At 39.5% G+C, this 24247-nt stretch overlaps 1 protein-coding gene across 1 annotated transcript in view; it reads left to right on the forward strand.

Annotated features, from left to right (window-relative positions):
- Nucleotides 1-24247, forward strand: part of ryr2a (ryanodine receptor 2a (cardiac)) — a 106342-nt gene that overhangs the window by 49874 nt on the left and 32221 nt on the right. Inside the window, exons 41-76 of the mRNA XM_073827965.1 lie at nt 1755-1858; nt 1975-2110; nt 2192-2378; nt 3758-3869; nt 3969-4089; nt 4444-4613; nt 4686-4906; nt 7428-7518; nt 7600-7740; nt 7814-7977; nt 8079-8157; nt 9204-9293; nt 9381-9518; nt 9599-9676; nt 9759-9834; nt 10014-10137; nt 11479-11594; nt 11680-11744; nt 11835-11956; nt 12074-12123; nt 12424-12484; nt 13731-13969; nt 14102-14183; nt 14480-14610; nt 15716-16036; nt 16965-17205; nt 17279-17366; nt 17655-17747; nt 18437-18607; nt 18685-18744; nt 20714-20848; nt 21652-21764; nt 21834-21930; nt 22664-22770; nt 22881-22932; nt 23026-23076. Coding sequence (XP_073684066.1) covers nt 1755-1858; nt 1975-2110; nt 2192-2378; nt 3758-3869; nt 3969-4089; nt 4444-4613; nt 4686-4906; nt 7428-7518; nt 7600-7740; nt 7814-7977; nt 8079-8157; nt 9204-9293; nt 9381-9518; nt 9599-9676; nt 9759-9834; nt 10014-10137; nt 11479-11594; nt 11680-11744; nt 11835-11956; nt 12074-12123; nt 12424-12484; nt 13731-13969; nt 14102-14183; nt 14480-14610; nt 15716-16036; nt 16965-17205; nt 17279-17366; nt 17655-17747; nt 18437-18607; nt 18685-18744; nt 20714-20848; nt 21652-21764; nt 21834-21930; nt 22664-22770; nt 22881-22932; nt 23026-23076 — 4427 coding nt within the window. The remainder of the gene's footprint in view (nt 1-1754; nt 1859-1974; nt 2111-2191; nt 2379-3757; nt 3870-3968; nt 4090-4443; nt 4614-4685; nt 4907-7427; nt 7519-7599; nt 7741-7813; nt 7978-8078; nt 8158-9203; nt 9294-9380; nt 9519-9598; nt 9677-9758; nt 9835-10013; nt 10138-11478; nt 11595-11679; nt 11745-11834; nt 11957-12073; nt 12124-12423; nt 12485-13730; nt 13970-14101; nt 14184-14479; nt 14611-15715; nt 16037-16964; nt 17206-17278; nt 17367-17654; nt 17748-18436; nt 18608-18684; nt 18745-20713; nt 20849-21651; nt 21765-21833; nt 21931-22663; nt 22771-22880; nt 22933-23025; nt 23077-24247) is intronic.

Here is a 24247-nt window from a genome sequence, read left to right on the forward strand (position 1 = left end):
CCACCAAGAATCTGATTGTACTCATATTTGATTTTCAAAATAGCATTTAGGGTATCCTCAGATTTTGAGTTTCTATAAGAATCCTCTAAAGCAGATAGTTCAGACTCAATCTCAGGCCTTTCTGAGTCTAGCTCTTCTAAGAGTAGACTGATATGATATGACTTGTCCCATGACACAACTTTAAAAGTCTCCCACAATGTTGAATCAGAGACATCCCCTGTGTCATTGCTTTGCAGAAATTCTGAGATCTTAATGGATATATATTCATAGAAACTTTTATCTGAGATAATGGGGTTGAATTTCCAGTTATAGTGATGTGTATTCAAGTTCAAGTTTACATTAATTGAGAGGGGAGCATGGTCGGAGAATAAAATACTATGATAAGTGGAATTGTCTACTTTTGATATTAGTCTGGTGTCAACAAAAAAATAATCTATTCTAGAGAAACTACCATGTACTGGGGAGAAAAAAGAATATTGTCTGTCAGAGGGGTGTTGGAGTCTCCATATGTCTACTAAATCAAGTGACTTCATCAGATTATTCAGAATGCATCTAAGTTAAAACATAATAGACAAAGCAGACTGACATACAAGAGCTCAATATCTGGCAGATTAACAAAGAACAGAGAACACACCCCAAGCCGCCATAGAGAACAATGCGGCTTGTCATGCTTCCTATTAGGAGACTGCCGGGTAACAGAGCCATTGTGCACTAAAGGCTAGCCTAAGCCGACAGCCCCGCGAGAACCTCCGATATACCAATACAAACTCACTTATTACAAACTGCGATGAGCTCTGTCCACCTTTACTGGTTTGCCGAAGTTATCCTGACCAAGTAACTCTGGGATCAACTTGGAGATGATTTCGTTAGGATGACTCTTCTCTTCTCCCTCTTTGATTCCAACAATCCGTATGTTAAGCCTTCGAGAGCGTCCCTCTTAATCATTGAGTTTGGCACTGAGGCCGTTAGCCACCTGAAGCTCATTGCATGTGGCCTCCAATGTCATGATGCGTTTGTCAGCAGTCGAAAGAGCTTCATCAATATCACCCATACGACGTTCGACTTCGTGATGTTTGTTCTGAAGAGTAGACAAGCACGATTCTATTGAATCAAGGTGCTCTTCCATCGATTTCTTAAGGCCATCCACTAGTTTAGAAACGTTGGCTAGCTCCGCACCTTGTTTAGTGATAGCAGCTAATATCGCTTCATTGCCAGCAGCAGTGGAAGATGCGCCTCTCCCGCTTTGAGCTTCTTTTTCCTTATTAGAGGGCATCTTGGCGTAAAACCGAGTTAATTACCCTGCTGAAAAAAACAGCATATGCTGGTTAGGTATGTTTTGGTGCTGGGATGCTGGTTTTAGCTGGTATATGCTAGTCCTTTGCTGGTTTATGCTGGGCCCTTGCTGGTTTTTGCTGGTTTATGCTGGTCATGTTGCTGGTTAATGCTGGTCCTTTGCTGGTTTATGCTGGTCCTTGACCAGCAACATGACCAGCATAAACCAGCAAAGGACCAGCATAAACCAGCAAAAACCAGCATCCCAGCACCAAAACATACCTAACCAGCATATGCTGTTTTTTTCAGCAGGGTAGATTGAGAAAGAACTTAGACAACAGGTGGTTGCAGAAAAAAAGTTTGTGTGCTGTAAATATTAACTTTAAACGGAGGTCACAACACGGAGCTCGAAAAAAGAACGTCTTACTCCACTGCGCACTAGTGTGAACTATTCCTTTAACTATATGTGTTTGTCTCTGCAGCATCTCCGTCCATGCGAGGTTCCACTCCTCTGGATGTGGCTGCCGCATCTGTGATGGATAACAATGAACTGGCTCTGGCGCTGAGAGAACCGGACCTCGAGAAGGTTCCACATTCTCCCTCTGTATCTCCTTAGTATGTGATTGGCTGATGTGGGCTGTTGAACACTGACTCTGTGTGTGTGTGTGTGTGTGTGTGTGTGTGTGTGTGTGTGTGTGTCAGGTGGTTCAGTATCTGGCAGGCTGTGGTCTCCAGAGCTGCGTGATGCTGATGTCCAAAGGGTATCCTGACATCGGCTGGAACCCAGTGGAGGGGGAACGTTACCTGGACTTCCTCCGGTTTGCGGTCTTCTGTAACGGTTGGTGTTCTGTCTGTTCTTCTGGAGATGATGGTGATGTAGTGTGTTATTAAAGGTGAATGGTGTTATTGTGTGTCTCAGGTGAGAGCGTGGAGGAGAACGCTAATGTGGTGGTGCGGCTCCTGATTCGTCGGCCAGAGTGTTTTGGCCCCGCCCTGCGCGGAGAGGGTGGGAACGGGCTGCTGGCGGCGATGGAGGAAGCCATAAAGATCTCAGAAGATCCAGGCAGAGACGGACCGTCACCCACCACCGAGGAGAGCAGGACGCTGTACGCAATAAACACACACACACAGAAAATCATCAACATGTCAGTGTCTAGTTTACATGACAAACATCTGTTGGAACTTTTTCATTTTAATGGAAAACTACTCTTTACACTTACAAATAAATAGTTATTTTAGGAACTGATCAGAAATGGTTCTTCTATTGCATTGCTACAAAGGCCACCTTTGGTAACCTTTATTAAAGAGTGTAGCGTTTGATCAGCGTCTCCATCTCACACACGATTCTCTCCTTCATTTATCTTGTGTGTTCCTGATCTGTCATTGTCCACTGGTCCAGAAACATCCAAGTAAATTGGGTCGTGCTCTAAATGCAGTGACTTCTGCTGGATCTGCTGCAGTTTCATTTACATCTAGAGTGCTTTAAAGGGCTATGGTGTGTTTACATGCACATCTGAATTTTTGAAGGAGAGAAGTGTTCAAGTCCTAATTAAATTATTGCGTAAAGCAGCAACAAAACTAATAATATGCTTACAAGGTGCTTGAAGTAGTAATTAAAGGCCTGGAAAACCCTTAAATAGCAGCATTCCCGAAGAGGTACTTGAAAAAGAAAAGTGCTTGAATTATTGAAAGACTATGTATCTATGAAATAAGTGTTTAATTTTTGTAATAAGCACATATCTTATGACACAAATTAACGCTGTAGTCCATCTGGTCTTATGTAGCCCCAGTCCTTTTCAGTGCTGCTTTAAACGTTACAATGCTCATGATCACTTTCCTTATCTCGACAATAAGTAAACACGATGCCATAAAAGACTAATACAATCAGATACAACAATATTTTTGTCAAATATTTATTACTAAATATATACTGATAAACTGAACATTTCCTTGAATTTTATAAGATGACTGGATGCTGTCATCTGGTTAAGTTAGACCATTTGATTTAGATCGTGATTCAGATCGTGAATTATTTGAGTTAGATTGGGTCTTTAGATCGCAAATCATTTAATTTAGATCGGGTCTTCAGATCGCAAATTATTTGCGAATCATTTGATTCAGTTTTGGAGCAGTTCAGACATCTTTTTTTTCATATTTATTTTTTATTATATAGCATAAAAGATCAAGCCATTAAGGCAGAACAGTTATGAAAACAAAACAAATAACAAATAAAGTATACACAAATACAAATCCCTCAAGAAAACTGACTGTGGTTTTAATAGAGTAAAAGTGTAGTAACCACAATTTTACTACAAATACCATGGTTAAGCTGTGGTTAGTGTAGCAAAACCATTGTCAATTTGTGGTGACCATAGTTTAACTATAGTGACTATAGTGTGTGTTTTTTGGAGTAAGGAAAATAACCCACCTGATCAGTAGAACACATGCTACTCAAGCTACTGCTGATGATCTGTGTGTCTCTCAGTAATGACATCATGGAGGAAGAGGAAGATGACACCATTCACATGGGGAACGCCATCATGACCTTCTACGCCGCTCTGATCGATCTGTTGGGCCGCTGTGCTCCAGAGATGCACGTGAGTCCCCTGTGGATCATCTTCACTGTCACATGTACATAAGACTTTATGTTGATCGCATTCTTCTCGTCATGTGATCTATGCATTCTCCTTGATCAGCTGATCCATGCGGGGAAGGGAGAGGCCATCCGTATCCGAGCCATCCTGCGTTCGCTTATTCCCATTGAGGATCTGGTGGGAGTGATCAGCATCCCCTTCCTGATGCCCAGGCTGGCCAAAGGTCTGATCACACATTACAACAACACTCACACAAAGAGAAACATCTAGATTTATCTTCAGTTCTATGTGCTGCACCTGTTTTTTTGCTGGCGATTACCACAGACAATGCAATCTGTGTGAAAAATAAACAATAAACACATTTACAGCACATTGACAGAGCTGTGCCATGTTTTTTTTATGGAAACTGATGGACAAATTTGCATTATTTCTGTATGTAATCAGCAGCTTTTTACACATGGAACATGAAATAAACCAGGAAATTGGTCATTTTTGGGTGTTAATCTGTCATTATGTGCACTAACCAGTATGTTGTTCTGGTCGCTTGTTGATTTATGGTTCATTTTTGTGTTTTCAGACGGTTCTGTGATTGAGCCGGACATGTCAGCAGGGTTCTGTCCCGATCACAAAGCGGCCATGGTTCTGTTCCTGGACAGAGTTTACGGCATCGAGGACCAAAACTTCCTCCTGCACCTGCTGGAAGTGGGCTTTCTTCCTGACCTCAGAGCCGCCGCCTCATTGGACACGGTGAGTCTCGTGACACCTGCGTGTGTTATGATGCTTGACCCCTCTCCTCATTCTGTGACCTCTGACCTCCAGGTTGCTCTGAGCGCCACAGACATGGCGTTGGCCCTGAACCGGTACCTGTGCACGGCGGTCCTGCCGCTGCTCACTAAATGCGCTCCTCTGTTCGCCGGGACGGAGCCGTTCGCGTCTCTCATCGACTCTCTGCTGCACACCGTCTACAGGCTGTCCAAAGGCTGCTGTCTCACCAAAGCACAGAGAGACGCTATTGAGGAGTGTCTGCTGGCCGTGTGCGGGTGAGGACTAGTTAGTTCTGCTCACTGACTGACTGACATGGGCAGTTCTTCAGACTAGTGTATAGACTTTCAGAATCCGAAAAATGTTAATTATTTTACCAAAAAAAAAGGGATCATACAAAATGCATGTCATTGTTTATTTAGTACCGACCTGAATAAGATATTCCACACAAAATATGTTTACATTTAGTCCACAAGAATAAATAATAGTTTAATTTCCTTTTAAAAAATTACCTCGTTCAAAAGTTTACATCCCCTTGATTCTTAATGCTGTGTTGTTCTCTGAATGATCCACAGCTGGGTTTTTTTGTTTAGTGATAGTTGTTCATGAGTCCCTTGTTTGTCCTGAACAGTTAAACTGTCTGCTGTTCTTCAGAAAAATCCTTCAGCTCCCACAAATTCTTTGGTTTTCCAGCATTTTTGTGCATTTTAACCCTTTCCAGCAATGACTGTATGATTTTGAGATCCATCTTTTCACACTGAGGACAACTGAGGGACTCATATGCAACTATTACAGAAGGTTCAAACGTGAATTCAAAAAGGTTTTACCCACTGGCTCTTAACATGGTTTTTCCTTTCTGACAAAAAAAGGGACTCATGAACAACTATCACTAAACAAAAAAACACAGCTGTGGATCATTCAGATAACAACACAGTATTAAGAATCAAGGGGATGTAGACTTTTAAACAGAGTCATTTTTTTTAAGAAAATCAACTATTATTTATTGTTGTGGACTATACAGATCTGGCCATTCAAATTGCGCGCAGGACACCGGTGTATTATGTGGGATAACACAACATGCATTGACACAGGAAAGACATGATCAGTAGGGGGCAGTCATGTAAAACTGAAGCGGCAGCGAACATCACCACAAGCTAAAAGACTCGTTTGAGATGAGCAAAATCTGCGCAGAATCAATGGGAAACGACTGGCTGAGGACACAGTTTGATGTTGCATTCTCTTCTAAAATGTTTTATTTTTAATCTAATATCAGGTGGTTATGTGTTTAATTCCGTGTGAATATTCCCAAACATTATGACAGTGCATTCAATGAGATATGTGATTGTTGTCATATTACTATCAAAATCTAAAATACATGTTTGTATTAAAAAAAATGGATGATAAATACGCCTTTCGTATGGAATTAAATAGCAAGCACTTTGAGTGTCTTGTGTATCGTATTTATTTTCATATAAAAGCAACAGAACTGAAACTATATCATGTTTATCAGCAACACAGCATGCGATATCCGTACCTGTTCCGCTTCAGGTATCTGTTCCGCTTTCTTATATCCTATTTCAAGGACAATGTAAGCATTATTTTACAACGAATCAATCAATAAAATGGTATAAAAGAGAAAAAATATATTTCACGAAAATAATATAAAGATTACAAAACAAAAGTTCAACAAAACAAGCTCCAAAGTTCACGGAAAGGAAGGCAAATATTAAGCGGCACCCTTCATGTTTTCTTTATTCTGCAAATAGGCTACTTTACAGTTTTGAATTATGTTTAGCTTCTGTCTGTATGACCATAAATGACAGAGTAACCGTTTTCTCTCATAAAAAGTAAAAAAAAAAAAGCAGTGATCACGCAGGCGCCTCAAGCACATGCAATATATTTTGCTAACTTGACATAGCAACCTGTTCATTATCAAAATAAATTATAGTCAAAGGAACATATAAAATGTTGCATGGATTCTTTTAATTCCTATAGCCTATTTCAAGGACAATGTAAGCAGTATTTTACAACGAATCAATAAAATTTTATAAAACAGAAAAAATGTATTTCACGAAAACAATATAAAGATTACAAAACAAAAGAAAACAAATGGACTGAGGGACAAGCTCACGGAAAGGAAGGCAAAGCAGCATCCTTCATGTTTTCTTTGTTCTGCAAATACTTTACAGTTTTAAATTATGTTTAGCTTCTAAAAAATTCTGAAAAAGCGCCTGCAGGTAGATCCGTGATCACGCGTGCCGAATTGCAGGCCGCCGCGTGAAAATAGACGCTTTTTTAATGGCCAGATCTGTATGTAAACATATTTTATGTGAGATATCTTATTCAGGTCAGTACTAAATAAACAACGACATTTATTTTGTATGACCCCTTTTATTTTGCTAAAATAATTAACATTTTGCAGATTCTGAAAGGGGGGTGTAAACTTTTGACCTCAACTGTAGCAACTCTTGTGTTTACGTTAAAACTTTGATTAAGCATCTTTTTTTGCTTAAAAAAACCTCACATCATTATGTTTGAATGACAAATCAGTGCAAAATCAATTTAAACCACTGCCCAGCACAATAGTTGATGTTTTGCTTTGATTATGAGAAAGCTGTTTTCAAACTTGTAACAAAAATTATTATTTAAATAATAAAGACAGATTTTGGGTTTTATCATATTTAATTAGAAAATGCTACATTCGCATATTTAAGCACAACATTTCTAAAAACTTTAATAAATTTAAACTTTAATGTCTTAATGTACTGTGTTTCATCTGACTGTTTGTGTGTTTTGCAGTAAACTGCGCCCTTCAATGATGCAGCATCTGCTGAGGCGTCTGGTGTTTGATGTTCCTGTGCTCAACGAACACACTAAGATGCCTCTGAAGGTGAGACGCGTCTGATCTCTCATTCACATCTGGAATCAAGTGCTGTAGTAACTGAACTCTGGTGGGCGTGTCCTCCCGCAGCTCCTGACCAATCACTACGAGCGCTGCTGGAAGTACTACTGTCTGTCCGGAGGATGGGGAAGCTTCGGCGCTGCGTCCGATGAGGAGCTGCATCTGTCCAGAAAGCTCTTTTGGGGAATCTTTGACGCTCTGGCCAGAAAGGTACAGCAGAGTCCGAGCTGAGGTTTCATTTTCTGCTGTCTCTGTAAGTCTGTAAATGTGTGTGTGTTTGCAGAAATATGACGTGGAGCTGTTTAAGCTGGCGCTGCCGTGTCTGAGCGCGGTGGGTGGAGCTTTACCACCCGATTACATGGAGTCAAACTACATGGCCATGATGGAGAAACAGTCCTCCATGGACGCCGACGGAAACTTCAACCCACAGCCCGCCGACACCAGCAGGTCAGACACAAACTCTCTTCTGCCTCTCGAGTGTTTAGTCAATGAAGCTGCTTGGAGATGTTTTTCAGATGTGTGTATTGTGGTTTTGTTTGTTTCTGCAGTGTTGTTGTTCCTGAGAAACTTGATCATTTCATCAATAAATATGCAGAATACTCCCACGAGAAGTGGTCAATGGAGAAGGTCAGAGCTGCTTTCATTTCATTATTAAACTGACATCTTATATTCATCTTATTTTATATTTTTGGCTGTATTTTGTCCTCCTCTCTTAGTAAATCTGATGTTGGGGAGTAAATAACCAGATAATCACTGGTAAAAGTCCTTTTTTCAGCTGTGTGACTGTAGCTCAGTGGTTCTTAAAATTGTGTAACTTTACTAGTAACACAATTTACACTATCTAGTGCCACTTTCCATGAAGTAGTGGTGTAGTGAGTCAAAACACGTCACTTTTGTGTCATATCGTCTGAGTTATTTGTTTGATTAAATGAGTTGAATCAATGATCAAATAATGTAGCTAATAAGTAGCATTGAGTTTGATTCATTCATTCAGACTCAACTGAATCAGTGCAGACTGATTCAATAAATGATTCATGATGAGCCATCTTTAGCAGGTAACACTTTACATTAAGGTTTCATTAGTTGACATTAGTTACACTAGTAAACATGAACGAACATTGAGCAATCATTTTAGAGCATTTGTTAATTTTAGTAAATGTTAATTTCAATATTTAATAATATGCATTTAAATCAAATGTTTTTGTTGACATTAGTTATTGCACTTTGAACTAATCTGAAAACAATGACCATTTGTATTTTTATTAATAGTGGTAAAACATATGTTGCTTGTTGTTGTTCATGTTGGTTAAAGCATTAACTAATGATAATGAACTGGGCCTTATTGTAAAGTGTTAACTCTGAATTCATTGTAATGAATATTTTGTTTATTGTTTATTTCAGTTATTTGAAATAGAGAGCTTCTATTTTATTAACAGTGTTGCATTCAGACATTTTCTTGAATTTAGTGCAGTTAGGGTTAGGTTTTTTCTGCCAGTGTGGTTCAAAATTACATTTAATGCTTTCTTTTTGTGACTAAGTACTTTATCAGACAAGTAGCCTGACAGTAGGTTAACCTTAAACTCTGGCAGAGCGTGGTTTGCATCAGCGACGCGGCTGAGAGCACATGTTCTTGTTTGAACGGTTCACTGATGTGTTGATCTGTGTGTCTGTAGTTTGCCGTCGGCTGGGTTTATGGAGAGCAGATGTGTGAATCATCCAAAGTTCATCCGCTGCTCAAGCCCTACAAATGTCTGTCTGAGAAGGTACAGAAACCATTCAATGATTGCACTCAGAATCAAGAGTAAACAGCAGCGTGTGAGCAGATTTCCCAGCATGCATCTATGTTTCAGGATAAGGAGGTGTACCGCTGGCCAATCAGAGAGAGTCTGAAGACGATGCTGTCGTGGGGCTGGAGCATCGAGAGGATGAGAGAGAGCGACGCGTCCACGTTACACAACCGTACGCGCCGGATCTCTCTGTCCAGTCAGGTCAGAAACTACCGTAGTTACAGTATGAATCACTGTCAGAGTGATTGATGATGACCTTTGACCTCTCATGCCTCCTGCAGCGCTCCATAGAGGGCGCTCACGGTTTCAGCCCACGGCCAGTCGACATGAGCAATGTGACGCTGTCCAGAGACCTTCATGTGAGTGAACAGCTTAAACATCAGCAACACAGCTGGACCTTTGACTCTTTTAAACACACATTATTGTGTTTGTGTGCTTCAGGCGATGGCGGAGCTGCTGGCTGAGAACTATCACAACATTTGGGCTCAGAAGAAAAAACTAGAGCTGGAATCCAAAGGTCTATATTTACACACTACACAATACATGCCTGTTGCATACTATAAAAATAGTACAGTAGTGTGATCCTTCTGAGCAAATAAACCTGAGCACAGCCATCAGATGGCGCTGCAGGGCTGTGTATTTTCTCAGTGTGTGTCTGGTGCTGTTTTCTAATGTGTGTGTTTGTGTGTGTGACAGGAGGAGGAAGTCATCCATTACTGGTTCCTTATGACACTTTAACTGCCAAAGAGAAATCCAAAGACCGAGAGAAAGCACAAGACATCCTCAAGTTCTTTCAGATCAATGGATACAGCGTCTCAAGGTGATCCTGTGTGTGTGTGTGTGTGTGTGTGTGTGTGTGTGTGTGTGTGTGTGTGCTGCTCTTTCACATTCATCCGTAGACACGGTTTGCATCTCACTTAGAATTATACATACAGTTATAATTATATAGTTAATATTAATAGAATTATTTTACAAAATGGGGTTGGTCATTTTTTGATGTTTTTGAAAAAAGTCTCTTCTGCTCACCAAGGCTTCATTTATTTGATCAAAAATGCAGTAAAAGTAGTGAAATATTATTACAATTTAAAACGGCTGTTACCTACAGTATGTGAATATCTGTTCAAATTTATTTCTGTGATCAAAGCTGAATTTTTTGCATCATTACTGTCACATGGTCCTTCAGAAATCATTCTGATATGCTGATTTGCTGCTCAACAAACATTTTTATTATTAGCAATGTTGAAAACAATGTGTTTGTGGCAACATCATACATTTTATTTTTCAGGATTCACAGATTAATAGAAAGTTCAAGAGAACAGCATTTATTTGAAATAGAAATCCTATTTAATAAATAATTATTTAATAAAATATTATAAAAGTCTTTATAGACACTTTAGATCAGTTTAATGCATCCTTGATGAATAAAAGTATCAACTTTTTAAAAACAGTCCTAAACTATAAAAGCCAGTTTCCGCCACTGAATAAAAAATGAAGAAAGGTTATTGTGACTTTTTATCTCACAATTCTGACATTTTTTCTCAGAATTGCGTGCTACAGACTTGCAATTCTGACTTTTTTTTTCAACAAAAACTCGCAATTGTGAGAAATAAAGTCAGTATTTTGTGATATAAACTCGCAATTGCAAAAAATAAGTCAGAATTGTGGGATGTAGACATTTCAGTCTTTTTTTCTCCTCAGAACTGGAATTCATAACTTACAATTGCATGTTTATATCTCACAATTCTGACTTTATATCTCGCAACTGTGAGTTTATATCTCACAATTCTGAGGAAAAAAGTCTGAATTGTGAGATAAAATAAGCATAATACCTTTTTTATTTTTTATTCCGTGGCTGAAATGGGCTTCCATACTAAACAGTAGTTGTCATAAAATCAATAAATAATAAATACTACGCATGAAAACTGCAAACTGGAGCACAAACAAACCCTTTCTATGAGCTCCACACAGCTGTATGTGTATCCTGTGGAGTGTTTGTAAAATGCTTTGACTGGTTTTATAATGTTTTAATCTTCCAGTGTGCTTCAGTCACAGCTAAGTTGAACACATTTCACCATATTTAAATCTAATGTGTGGAAATGTGCAGGTTTTCCATCAAAATGAACACAGATGGATGTGAGGTGTGTGTTTGTGATGTGAGCAGGGCTATGAAAGAACAGGATCTGGACACTCCGGCCATAGAGAAGCGCTTCGCCTACACGTTTCTGCAGCAGCTGATCACGTATGTGGATGAAGCTCAAGAACACATGCTGGAGTACGGTGAGACACTCGCTTTAATGCCAGTATCAGTCTCAGAATCACTGATCATCGTCGTCATCACATCAGCTTCTCATCTTGATTTCAGATGCTGGAGTTCGGCCGAAAGGAGAGAAAATCCCCCACGAGCAGCAGATCAAATTCTTCGGCAAGGTCTGAATCGCCTGATTAATTCACCTCATGTCAGTCAAATTAATTGTTAAATTCATACACTGATGGAACGATTATGTCACTCATTTCCAGGTTGTGCTGCCGCTGGTGGACCAGTACTTCAAAAACCATCGGCTCTACTTCCTGTCCACTGCTGTTCGACCAATCAGCAGCGGCGGCCACGCCTCCAATAAAGAGAAGGAGATGGTGACCAGGTGATGTGTGCCTCATGTCTGCTTGAACTTAAAGAACGAATCTGTATTTGTGTGATTTATTCTCATTTGGTTTATTATCTCTTTATCCTGATGTTTTCTGTCTCCTGTGACTCTCAGCTTGTTCTGCAAACTGGCAGTTCTGGTGCGACACCGGATCTCTTTGTTCGGTAAGGCGTGTGTGTCGTCTTTGAAGCACGTGTGTCTGGAGGTGTTTTGAGATCAGTTTCTTGCTCTTGAAGCTGTTCATCTGAGCTCAAACAGCATTAGACATGATTAAATAAGTGTAAAATCGCTGTCCAAGAAGATCTGTTTGATCATTCAGTGTGCAGACGTGGATTTAAGGGGTTTGGAAACTCTAGTTTAAAGTTGGATGATGCAAGTTAGAATAGAAAGTGTGAAAACCACTAATGCCTGATCGTTGGTGGTCCGTGTGTCCGAGGTCAGTAATTTGTCATCGTGTTTCTCAGGGAATGATGCCACATCCATCGTGAACTGCCTGCATATACTGGGACAGACGCTGGACGCCAGGTTAGTCAGACATACTGAAATATATTATCGGCTCTGCGCTTACTTTTTTATTTTTACTTACCTTAAACTTAAATTTAGTAGCACACTTAAAATTTCAGGAGCACTTTCTAATTAATAATCAAAAAATCTGACCAAAGTTTGTTTTTACCTTCGCAATGGCATTATTCTAACTTTATTAAAGTATGTCATCTTTTAAATTTTTTAAAAATTATATTTTATAAGCTATTTTATAAAACAACAGAATAAGAATAAGTAGAATAATAGCAAGTTACCAATCAAATGAATTGAGTAATACAATTAATTAGTGCTACAGAGGTGGCAAAGAAAAACACAAAAGTGTCTTGTAGGTGTGTTTTCATGTTTAATGAGGCTCAGAGCTGGCATGAGTGCAGTCAAATTCATAAATTCATGTAGAGGTTAATGTTTTAAATATAAAAGTTTGAATATGGAAATATTACATGGTTTAAATAACTGATAAGATACTTTAAAAATGAAACTAAATCTGCCAATAGGTGGAGACAAGTCACTGATTTAATCACTGAATCATTCATTCATTCATTCGATTTGTTCGAACCAATGATTCATTCAGGAATGAAACTGTCTTAATAAATGGGAAATTGAATCATTGACTCACTAGATTCATTTAAAAACGCACGTTTATTCATAAACGAATGAATGGAGATGTGCAGCGGCTCAGTTGTGACTTGTTTCAAGCTATTTTTGACGACAATATAAAGCAAAATCAGGCAATAGTGTTATAGTCAGACAATGTAAGTCACTTAATATTAACTTCTTGTTTATTGAACTGCTTTATTAAATTTAGATCTCATTTACAACTCCTTTAAACACCATTAAAAGCTGTCCCTCATCTTAGCTCATCGCAATCTCACAAAGTTCTATTATAATCAACTGTGCTCTCTCCACTGCACAGTCAGTCTCTCTACACTTTGTTTGTGAAAGCATTGGTGAGATATGTCTGTGATACATTACTCATCGTTGCAAAAACACGTAGAAACCTTTGAAGCTCCTCTCAGTGCAAACACTAATATTCTGGTCGGGTCAGTCGCACTGCTGCTCCTAAATATTTTTCTAGTCGCGTGCAGTTTTTAGTTGCAAATGCGAGTGAAATGTCTGATTATACAAATATATTAATGATGCAGATGTTGATGAGATGTGCACGATGAAACTGATCTCTTCGGCAGGGTATGTGGCTCAAAAAGTTCAAGTCTTTGCATTTTGTGTCCAGGACTGTGATGAAAACCGGTCAGGACTCAGTCAAAGCGGCTCTGAGGGCGTTCTTTGATAACTCAGCAGAAGATCTGGAGAAGACGATGGAGAACCTGCGGCAGGGTCAGTTCACACACACGCGAGTGCAGCCTAAAGGAGTCACACAGATCATAAACTACACCACCGTCGCTCTGCTGCCCGTCCTCTCCTCGCTGTTCGAACACATCGGACAGAACCTGTTCGGAGAGGATCTCATCCGTGAGTCACCTTTCTTCTGTAAATATATCTGCATCATATCTTACTCCTGCTCTCTAGATATTAATATCAGTTGTTAAATATCATTAGTGAACAGCAGCGTGTGTCAGATCTCATGTTCTTGTGTCATTGCAGTGGATGATGTCCAGGTTTCCTGCTATCGCATCCTGAACAGTTTGTACTCACTTGGAACCAGTAAAAGTATTTATGTTGAGAGGTAATAAACCACCTGATTGATTCACATCTATTTATTCATTTAGCATATTTTTATTTAAAGCAGTTTACAAGTGAGAAATACATCAAAGTGATTCATTCTAAACAAAGTGAATAAAAATGATTCATTGTAAACAAAATCTTGAATTGATTCGTCCTAAACAAAGTGATTCATCCTAAACAAATTGATTTATCCTGAACAAAGTGATTCACTGATCAGACTTTAGTTGTTTAATAAATGTGCTGAAGAGCATTGTGTGTGTGTGAAGGATGTAGTTGATTGTTGTGTGTTGTGTTCAGGCAGCGCCCGGCTCTCGGCGAATGTCTGGCTGCGTTTTCAGGTGCGTTTCCTGTGGCCTTCCTGGAGCCCAATCTGAACAGACACAACACATACTCCATATACAACTGCAAAAGCTCCCGAGAACGAGCAGGTTCGTCACACACACACAGAGAAAATATTCTATAAAGCAGCTCTACTTAAAGGAAAAGTTCACTTCCAAAACAAAAATTATAATTTGCTCACCCCTTTCTCATCCAAGATGTTCATGTCTTTCTTTCATCAGTCTTAAAGAAATTGTTTTTCGTGGAAAACATTTCTGAAATGTTCACAATATAGTGGACTTCTATGGTGCCAGTGAGTTTGAACTTCCAAAATGCAGCTTCAAAGGGCTCTAAATGATCCCAGCCGAGGAACAAGGGTCGTATCTAGTGAAACTAGTGGTTATTTTCTACAAAAATTGACAATTGATATACTTTTTAACCTCAAATGCTCATCTTGTCTAGCTCTGAGTGAAGTCTGTGTATTCCAGTTCAAGACAGTTAGGGTATGTCAAAAAACTCCCATCTCATTTTCTCCTCCAACTTCAGAATCGTCCTCCATCGCTGCAGAAGTACCGACCCAGTGTTTACAAAGTGGACGTGCAAAGAAGATTAAACATCTTTTACAAAACAGCGATGTAGGATGATTTTGAAATTGAGGAGAAAATGAGATTTGAAGTTTTTTGACATACCCTAACTTTCTAGAAGTGGAATACACAGAGTTCACACAGAGCTAGATGAGATGAGCATTTGAGGTTAAAAAGTATTTTTTTATGGAAAATAACCGATTGTTTGGCTAGATAAGACCCGTCTTCCTTTGAAGCTGCATTTAACTCAAAACTCAAACTCAGGGCACCATAGAAGTCCACTATATGGAGAGAAATCCTGAGATGTTTTACTCAAAAACGTAATTTCTTTTTGACTAAAGAAAGAAACACATGAACATCTTGGATGACAAAGGGTGAGTAAATTGTGCGTGTGTAATGTTTGTTCTGGAAGTGAACTACTCCTTTAAAACAGTGGTGTCATTATTCTGATAAATTCAGGTGATTTACTAGAATAATTTTGCATGGAAATTTGAAAATTATTTCTTGTGTTTGTGATAAAATGAATATGTATATTTTTGTTCTTGTCTACTGTTATAGTTGGTAATGTGAATTATGTTGCTGTGTTGGTGAATGTGCGTTGTTAATGCAGATGTGTTTGTGTGGTCTGCAGCGCTGGGTCTGCCCGCTCAGGTGGAGGAGGTGTGCGCGCTGGTGCCGTCTCTGGAGCGAGCGCTGGAGGAGATCATGGAGCTGGCCGAGTCGGGCATGCGTTACACACAGATGCCTCACGTGATGGAGGTGCTGCTGCCCATGCTGTGCAGTTACATGTCTCACTGGTGGGAACACGGACCCGAGAGCAACCCGGAGCGCGCCGAGAGCTGCTGCACCTCGCTGACCTCCGAACACATGAACACGCTGCTGGGAAACATCCTCAAGATCATCTACAACAACCTGGGCATCGACGAGGGAGCCTGGATGAAGAGACTCGCAGGTACACAAGCCTGGGTCGCGTCTGTGAGATGATGGAATAAACCATGAAACATGAAATAAAGAATTAAAATATATGTGGTTCAAGGACAATAAGATGTCAATATCGTAAGAAATTTACAGAAGTGATTTTATGTGCATAGAAAGCACATTAAATGTAAGTAAAGTGTCTACGTTTAAGGTTGCAAATAAGTTTTTGGAGAATAAAATGTCAAAATTAGTTTGAAGTAATGTTAGATTGTCATTCAGTGTAACACAATATTTTTGTAAAAATAACAACATGCTTATTCTCACTTGTGCATATTAAAATATATAAAAGAATAAGGGAGCATATTAAATTTTATTGTGTTTTAAATTAGTAAAAATTCTTACTGACAAATGGGCAAAAGCTAGGATAGTGGCAAATTAATTTGAAAAATATATATGCCAGACAAGATTGTTACTGAATGACATTTTAGTGGGTGTCTTCTGTAAATTAGAGAAAAATGTGTGATATTTATTTTTTTACTCAAACAAAAACAAAATTAAACATTTAAATTAAACACAAAACGTTTTAATGTTTTTTTTTTTTTGGAAAAACAACAACAAATTAAAGCAGTATTGCACATATTGTTTTTATACTTAAACCCTTTTTCGTCTTTGACCCATGTACTATATTACAAAACATATTTTTAGGCCTGTCAGTGTAATAAGACTTCAATAAAATAGGTCTAAATAATGCAATGATTGAAACTCAATTATGGTTATTTAAATTTTTTTAATTAATAAAATATTTAATATAAATATAATTTCTTAAATATATTTTGTATTATCACTCAACGTTTTTATATGTGAAAATATGATGATATATTTTGGGAAGGACATTCCTCTTAATGTTTGGCGTTTTTTGGCAGGTTTGCAAACCCAATGAATCGTATCTCTCTGCGTCTCAGTGTTTTCTCAGCCCATCATTGGTAAAGCCAAGTCTCAGCTGCTGAAGACTCACTTCCTGCCGCTGATGGAGAAGCTGAAGAAGAAGGCGGCGACGGTCCTGCAGGATGAGGAGCAGATGAAGGCGGAGGGCCGGGGCGAGATGTCCGAGTCTGAGCTGCTCATCCTGGACGAGTTCACCATCCTGGTGCGAGACCTGTACGCCTTCTACCCGCTGCTCATACGCTTCGTCGACTACAACAGGTATGAGAAACTCACTCAGGTGAGCTGGTGGACCATCACTGAGCCACATCGGTCAATGCTGTTTGTTTTTCAGAGCAAAGTGGCTGAAGGAACCGAACACTGAGGCGGAGGAGTTATTCCGTATGGTGGCTGAAGTCTTTATATTCTGGGCCAAATCACATGTGAGACATCTTTTCTTCTCACTAGCATCAGTTTTGATCATATTTCTATCACTGTGTTAATATCAGCTGGTGTTTTGGTGATTTAGTGTATGAAGTCAGTCTTGCTCAAGTTGACACAGAATCACATCAACTAACTAACAACAAACAGACATATCAATATCCAATATTACAGCAGATCATCACCTGTAAACAAGAGGGAACTTTCTCTGGCTGTCAGATTGAGATCGAGTTTGTTGTTCAGACAACATTGAATAAAATTTGATACATTTTATATTTTTTGCCCCACAGAACTTTAAAAGAGAAGAGCAAAACTTTGTGGTTCAGAATGAAATCAACAACATGTCCTTCCTCATAACTGATACCAAATCCAAAATGTCCAAGGTATGACATCATGAACACACACAGAACCCATTTACTTTCCATCTCTGTGATTGTTTTTATTCTGAGCAAATATGTGACCCTGGACCACAAAACCAGTCATAAGTAGCACAGGTATATTTGTAGCAATAGCCAAAAATACATTGTATGGCTCGAAATGATTGATTTTTCTTTAATGGCAAAAATCATTAGGATATTAAGTAAAGATATATTGTAAATTTCCTACTATAAACATATCAAATCAAAGCCTAATTTTTGATAAGTAATATGCATTGCTAAGAACTTAATTTGGACAACTTCAAAAGCAATTTTCTCAATATTTAGCTTTTTTTTGCACCCTCAGATTCTAGATTTTTAAATAGTTGCATCTCGGCCAAAAATTGTCCTCCTAACAAAGCTTATTTTTTCAGCTTTTAGATGATGTATTAATCTCAGTTTGGAAAAATTGACCCTTGTGACTGGTTTTGTGTTCCGTGGTCACATGTCTGACATTATATAACTGTGTCAGATACTGGATCATGTCAAAGCTGATCCTACATCAACTACTGTACTCTGGTTTAGTGATGCTGTCATTGTGATATATTGTGGTATTTTGATTTATATCATATTACTGAAATATTATGGTGTATTAATGGAGATGTAAGGTAGATTAAAGAATACTTTGACAATTTGGTTGTACCATGTGCAAAAAGGGAGCCGTATCGGACCAGGAGAGGAAGAAGATGAAGAAGCGCGGTGACCGATATTCCCTCCAGACATCGCTGATTGTCGCCGCTCTCAAGCGCTTACTTCCTGTGGGGCTGAACATCTGCGCACCGGGAGACCAGGAGCTCATCGGACTCGCCAAGAGCCGCTTCACGCAGGTACCCCTAAAACAACACACTTCTGCTTTAGTGATGCACTGAGAGCCGTTTGTGATGAAGCTGAACCTGTTTCACAGAAAGACACTGAGGACGAGGTGCGAGAGACCATACGGAACAACCTCCACCTGCAGGGAAAGGTGAGCCGACACTCCGCTCATCCGGCTCTCGTCTTCAGTCATGTTCACACATCCTGTGTTTCAGAAACCACTGAAGGGTCAATGATGTGACGCTCATTTTGTGTCCAGATCTAGTATTTCATTAGAAATTAAGCACATTTTTCAAAAACTGCAATTAAAGGGATAGTTCACCCAAAAATGAAAACGTGATGTTTATCTGCTTACCCCCAGGGCATCCAAGATGTAGGTGACTTTGTTTCTTCAGAAGAACACAAACCAAGATTGTTAACTCAACTCGGTGCAGTCTGCCAGCCAAATAATGTGAGTGGATGGGCACCAGACCTTTAAAAGTAAACAAAAACATGCACAGACAAATCTAAATTACACCCTGCGACTCGTGACGATACATTGATGTCCTAAGACACGAAACGATCGTTTTTTGAGAGAAACTGAACAGTATTTATATCATTTTTTACCTTTGATACACAGCCACGTCCATCTGTAATGAGCACGAGTTTGGCATCAGTCACGTCAAATGAGCACGCGCTCTGGCGTAGTATACGCAAACACCGGAAGAGGAAATCGGATGAGTTTGCGCAAGCAAACATAATCTTTTAGCTTTAAATGGGTTTGAACAATCAGGATAAGTGCAAGTAATTACCATTTTAATTGGCGCTATACCCACAATCTCTGTGCTCTGTGTAAACAATGCGTTTCGTATACATGCGACAGATCGCTTCCGGTGTTTGCGTATTCTACTCCAGAGCGCTACACGTGTCACGATCCGGATGATGATCTCGTGCTCATGACAGATGGACGTGGCTGTGTATCAAAGGTAAAAAATTATATAAATACTGTTCAGTTTCTCAGAAAAAACGATCGTTTCGTGTCTTAGGACATCAATGTATCGTCACGAGTCGCAGGGTGTAATTTAGATTTGTCTGTGCATGTTTTTGTTTACTTTTAAAGCTCTGGTGCCCATCCACTGCCATTATTTGGCTGGCAGACTGCACCGGTTTGAGTTAACAATCTTCGTTTGTGTTCTGCTGAGGAAACAAAGTCACCTACATCTTGGATGCCCTGGGGGTAAGCAGATAAACATCACATTTTCATTTTTGGGTGAACTATCCCTTTAATCACGTCATTGACCCTTGATCTCTTGCATGTGTGTGTAACTTCATCTCCATTTCATCCCTCATGTGTCCATCTGCATGTGTGCATGCATCAGTACCTCCGCGTGTTACACTTCAAAAAGCTGGTGAAGAGACTCATCGTCATCTTAAAGTGGAAGAAGAGTCGTCAGTCTAAAGCCACATGTCCAGAAATCCAACCTCACAAATGTGCACCGCTACGCAAACGCTCCCCCACCCTGGACATTACCCAGCATCCCACACAGATGCTCCCGTCTCCTGAAGAATAATCTGTGGACTTCACCTCTAAACACGTAAAAGCTCCTCTGAAGCATATTGAGATTAACAGAGACACCCATATCAGCAGCAGACACATGTTTATACTCAATAAACTGGTAAGAGCGAGAGAAGCGTTAGATGAGAGGAGCTTTATGATCATCAGAAACACAAATCCTGTCACCGTCGTGAAGATCCGTTCATACTGACGGTGATTTACTGCACAAAACTGTACGAAGTGATTGATATTTAAAGTGACATGAGCTTACACCACAGTCTAACATGAGTACTTCCTGCAGTTGAGCAGCAGCTAGTTGATACGGTGGGTGAGTATGAACAGCACAGAGACTTTAAACCTGCAGTGTCTGCATGAGCAGCTGTCAGCTGATGAAATCAGAATCCTTACATTTGTGATTAAAACTCGCATGCTCCTCACTGCTAATGCGATGCATGCTATCATTCACTGTTCCACATTGCACACTCATGTTTTAGCTTCATCTGTGTGTGTGTGTGTGTGTGTGTGTGTGTGTGTGTGTGTGTGTGTGTGTGTGTGTGTGTGTGTGTGTGTGTGTGTGTGTGTGCAGCTGGAGGATCCCGCGATCCGCTGGCAGATGGCGCTGTATAAAGACATGCCCAATCGCAGCGAGGACACATCTGACCCCGAGAAGACCGTCAACAGAGTGCTGAACATCGCACACGTGCTCTTCCACCTCGATCAGGTTAATGTTACTTTAATAAATCACTTTGACTTTAACGTCTCCACATACAGCTGATTCAGTTTTAAACAGCTCATGTTCTCCAGTATTCTAGACCGTTGTATGCAAATGAGCTCACTTATGATTGGTCCAGATTCTGAGCACTGCACTGCAAAAATGCTTTTCTTACTTAGATTTTTTTTGTCTTGTTTTCAGCCAAAATATCTAAAAATTCTTAAATCAAGAAGGATTTACTAGACGAGTAAAAATGATCTTGTTTTCAGAAAAAACAAGTCAAAATTAAGTGTTTTTTTGCTTGAAACCAGCAAAATAATCCGCCAATGGGGTAAGAAAAATAATCTTGTTTTCTGTTTGAAATAAGATTTTTTTTTCTTACCCCATTGGCAGATTATTTTGCTGGTTTCAAGCAAAAACACTTAATTTTAACTTGTTTTTTCTGAAAACAAGAAAATAATTTGTACTCGTCTAGAAAATCCATCTCGATTTAAGAATTTTCGATATTTTGGCTGAAAACAAGACAAAAAAAATCTAAGCAAGAAAAGCTTTTTTTGCAGTGTGAATAGGTGTTGAAATGTAAATATGGGCGGGGCATATGTTAATAAGCTCATGCACTGTAAATAATTGGTGTAGAAACAATTTTTACAGCAACTTTTACCTAAATGTTATTAAAAACCTAACGTCTTCATGTTTTATAATTGCATTTAGCAGATTACTGCAACGTAGTTATATTTCACAAGCAATGAAGCAGTTGAGATTGTCTGTATATACAGTAGTGTGCGCCACAGATGATGTGTTTATTTGAGCAGGTGGAACATCCCCAGCGCAGTAAGAAGGCCGTGTGGCACAAGCTACTGTCCAAACAGAGGAAGAGAGCCGTGGTGGCGTGTTTCAGGATGGCGCCGCTTTACAATCTGCCCAGGTGAGGATCTTCTGTCTCCTGGATCTGGATGATCTCAATAATTCCTGATTCTGATTCTCTGATTCTCAGGCACCGAGCCGTGAACCTGTTCCTCCAGGGTTATGAGAAGTCCTGGATCGAGACAGAAGAGCATTACTTTGAGGACAAGCTGATTGAGGATTTGGCCGTATGTATTTACTACACACTAAATCCATTAGGAACATGTGTTTTCCAGTAGGACATTATTTGACATGCAGAGCAGGAACTTTCAGATGATATCACTGCATAATGTGCCATTTTACAGGCTGTTGTTTTTGAACAAAAGGTGATTTAATGCAGAGACACCTTGAACAAGAATGACTAGACTCTTGAAGCTCCTCATTGTTTGGTCTGCATGAAGCAGTCTGATGTCCAAAGTGAGGTTCTGAAAGTTGTTTAAATGTTTAAAGTTTTGATTGAGAAAGTAGTCAGATTCAAAAATATATATTCTGCTAAACAAATTATTTAAGATATTCACCACCCCTTTCAATCAAAACTTTAAGTCTTTTCAGTCAAATTGAGTCTTTGATATGATAATAAAGTCAATTTTCTGCTACAGAATGTGCTATATAAAACCTTAAAAAACATCAATGCAATCTTTCCCATCTATAGATTCAAATTCACTTAAATGGTTCTTTTAAGAAGTGATTGCAGAAAGGTTCTTTGAGTTATTTTATGGCATTACTGAAAAAACATCTTTTTAGAAACTTTATTTTCAAGAGCTGGATGGATCACAAGTCTGCAGTGGTTTGTTTGAGATTCCAGTATTCTGTTTCCTCACATTTGTGAACTGTGGTTGTTTTCTGCATGTGTATTTCATCTGGTTTTCTCTGAGGGATTGTGTATATGAGTGTGGTGTTTGAGGCTGTTTGGTGTTTTAGAAACCAGGTGGAGAGGAGCCTTCGGAGGAGGATGAGATGACCAAACACATCGACCCGTTACACCAGCTCATACAACTGTTCAGCAGAACCGCGCTCACTGAGAAATGGTAAGTTTCCTTTAACCTTCAATTAGTATAATTAGTCCAAACCACAGTGACTTTCTTCACAGATCACATCAGTCTCACACTTTCCCTGAGCTACTGTTGTTTTGTTGTAGTAAACTTGAGGAGGACAATCTCTACATGGCATACGCTGATATCATGGCCAAAGTAAGACTCGTTGAGATCATAACAAGCCATAAATAAGCTCCTCTGTGAGAGATGCTCATGTTAATGTTGTGCTGCTTGTGTGATCTCTCACAGAGCTGTCATGATGAAGAGGAGGAGGATGAAGAGGAGGTCAAAAGTTTTGAGGTAGGTGACTGGACGGGATGGATCATCTTAAAGCACTCGCACACTTTGAGTTTGATTTTCTTTGCAGCTTTGAAGAGCATGAAGCACCTCATGTGTGATCGTCCTGAATTCACCGCTCACGGTGGTCTGCTTGTTTTAACCCGTACTGGTCTGGTTACCACTAGAAGGATTTTGAGCCGTTGGAGACCAGCCCAGAACCTGCAAACCACCCTAGTGTGGTTTAGACTGCAATGTAGATTTTTTTCTATGCTGGTTTTGCACATACACTCTTTTAAAAAAAAATCTAAAAACATCCGTCAGTACTCAAGCATGTTATATATGGCATCACACAACCTAAAGAATGAAACCCCGAATGCAGCTGAAACCACCTTGGACTGAAAGCTGGGTTTTGGCTGTTTTCCAGCTCGTTAACGCTGGTTTAGGTGGTTGATCAGATGGAATATAAGCTAGTGTGTTTGAGAGTCTAAGGTGGTTTCAGCTGATCTTAGCTGGTTTAAACAGATCTCTAAGCCGGACAAATGTCTGAAACGCATCTAAATCCATCAGATTTGGACAGTTGTGGTTTAGCTAAAGCTGTCAGACCACTTGATGATGTTGTTTCAATGTCGTTGTGTGATTTCCCTTTCAAAAACTTTAGAAAAAACCGTCACGAGATAAGGCTTTTTGTCTTGAGCACTGACTAGTCGCCGCATCTGCATGGCTAACCTCAACACGCTACGTCACTCTTCTGTTCCAGTTGGTGAAAGCAAACACACTTACAGACCGAAGAATGAAATGACAACGTTTTGTTTCCGCAGCGTGATATAATGAAAGATTTAAGCATCAAAATTGCCAGCAAAGAAGAGCAGTCTCTGGTAACCAGCGCTGAATGTTCATGACCATGGCTTCTATTCATTCCTTTTGGACTCACACATGGTTTCTCACTCATTTTTCTTTTCTCAGCGTGGTTGTTTTTGATTTTTATGTAATTCACAGCACGTTGCAGCAGATGGCAGTGCGGCCACAGCTTCCTGTGTGGATAGTGATGTTGCTGCTGACATGATGCTTCATCCTGAGGGTCTCATGTTCCTCTGCACTAGCTATCAGTGACCATGTCCCATAGTCTGACCTGTACTAGCACTCCACCACCAAAACACACCTTATATCTGCACTTTATTAGAAAATATATTAA

This window comes from Garra rufa, chromosome 22 (assembly GCF_049309525.1).
Source record: "Garra rufa chromosome 22, GarRuf1.0, whole genome shotgun sequence".
Taxonomy (NCBI): domain Eukaryota; kingdom Metazoa; phylum Chordata; class Actinopteri; order Cypriniformes; family Cyprinidae; genus Garra; species Garra rufa.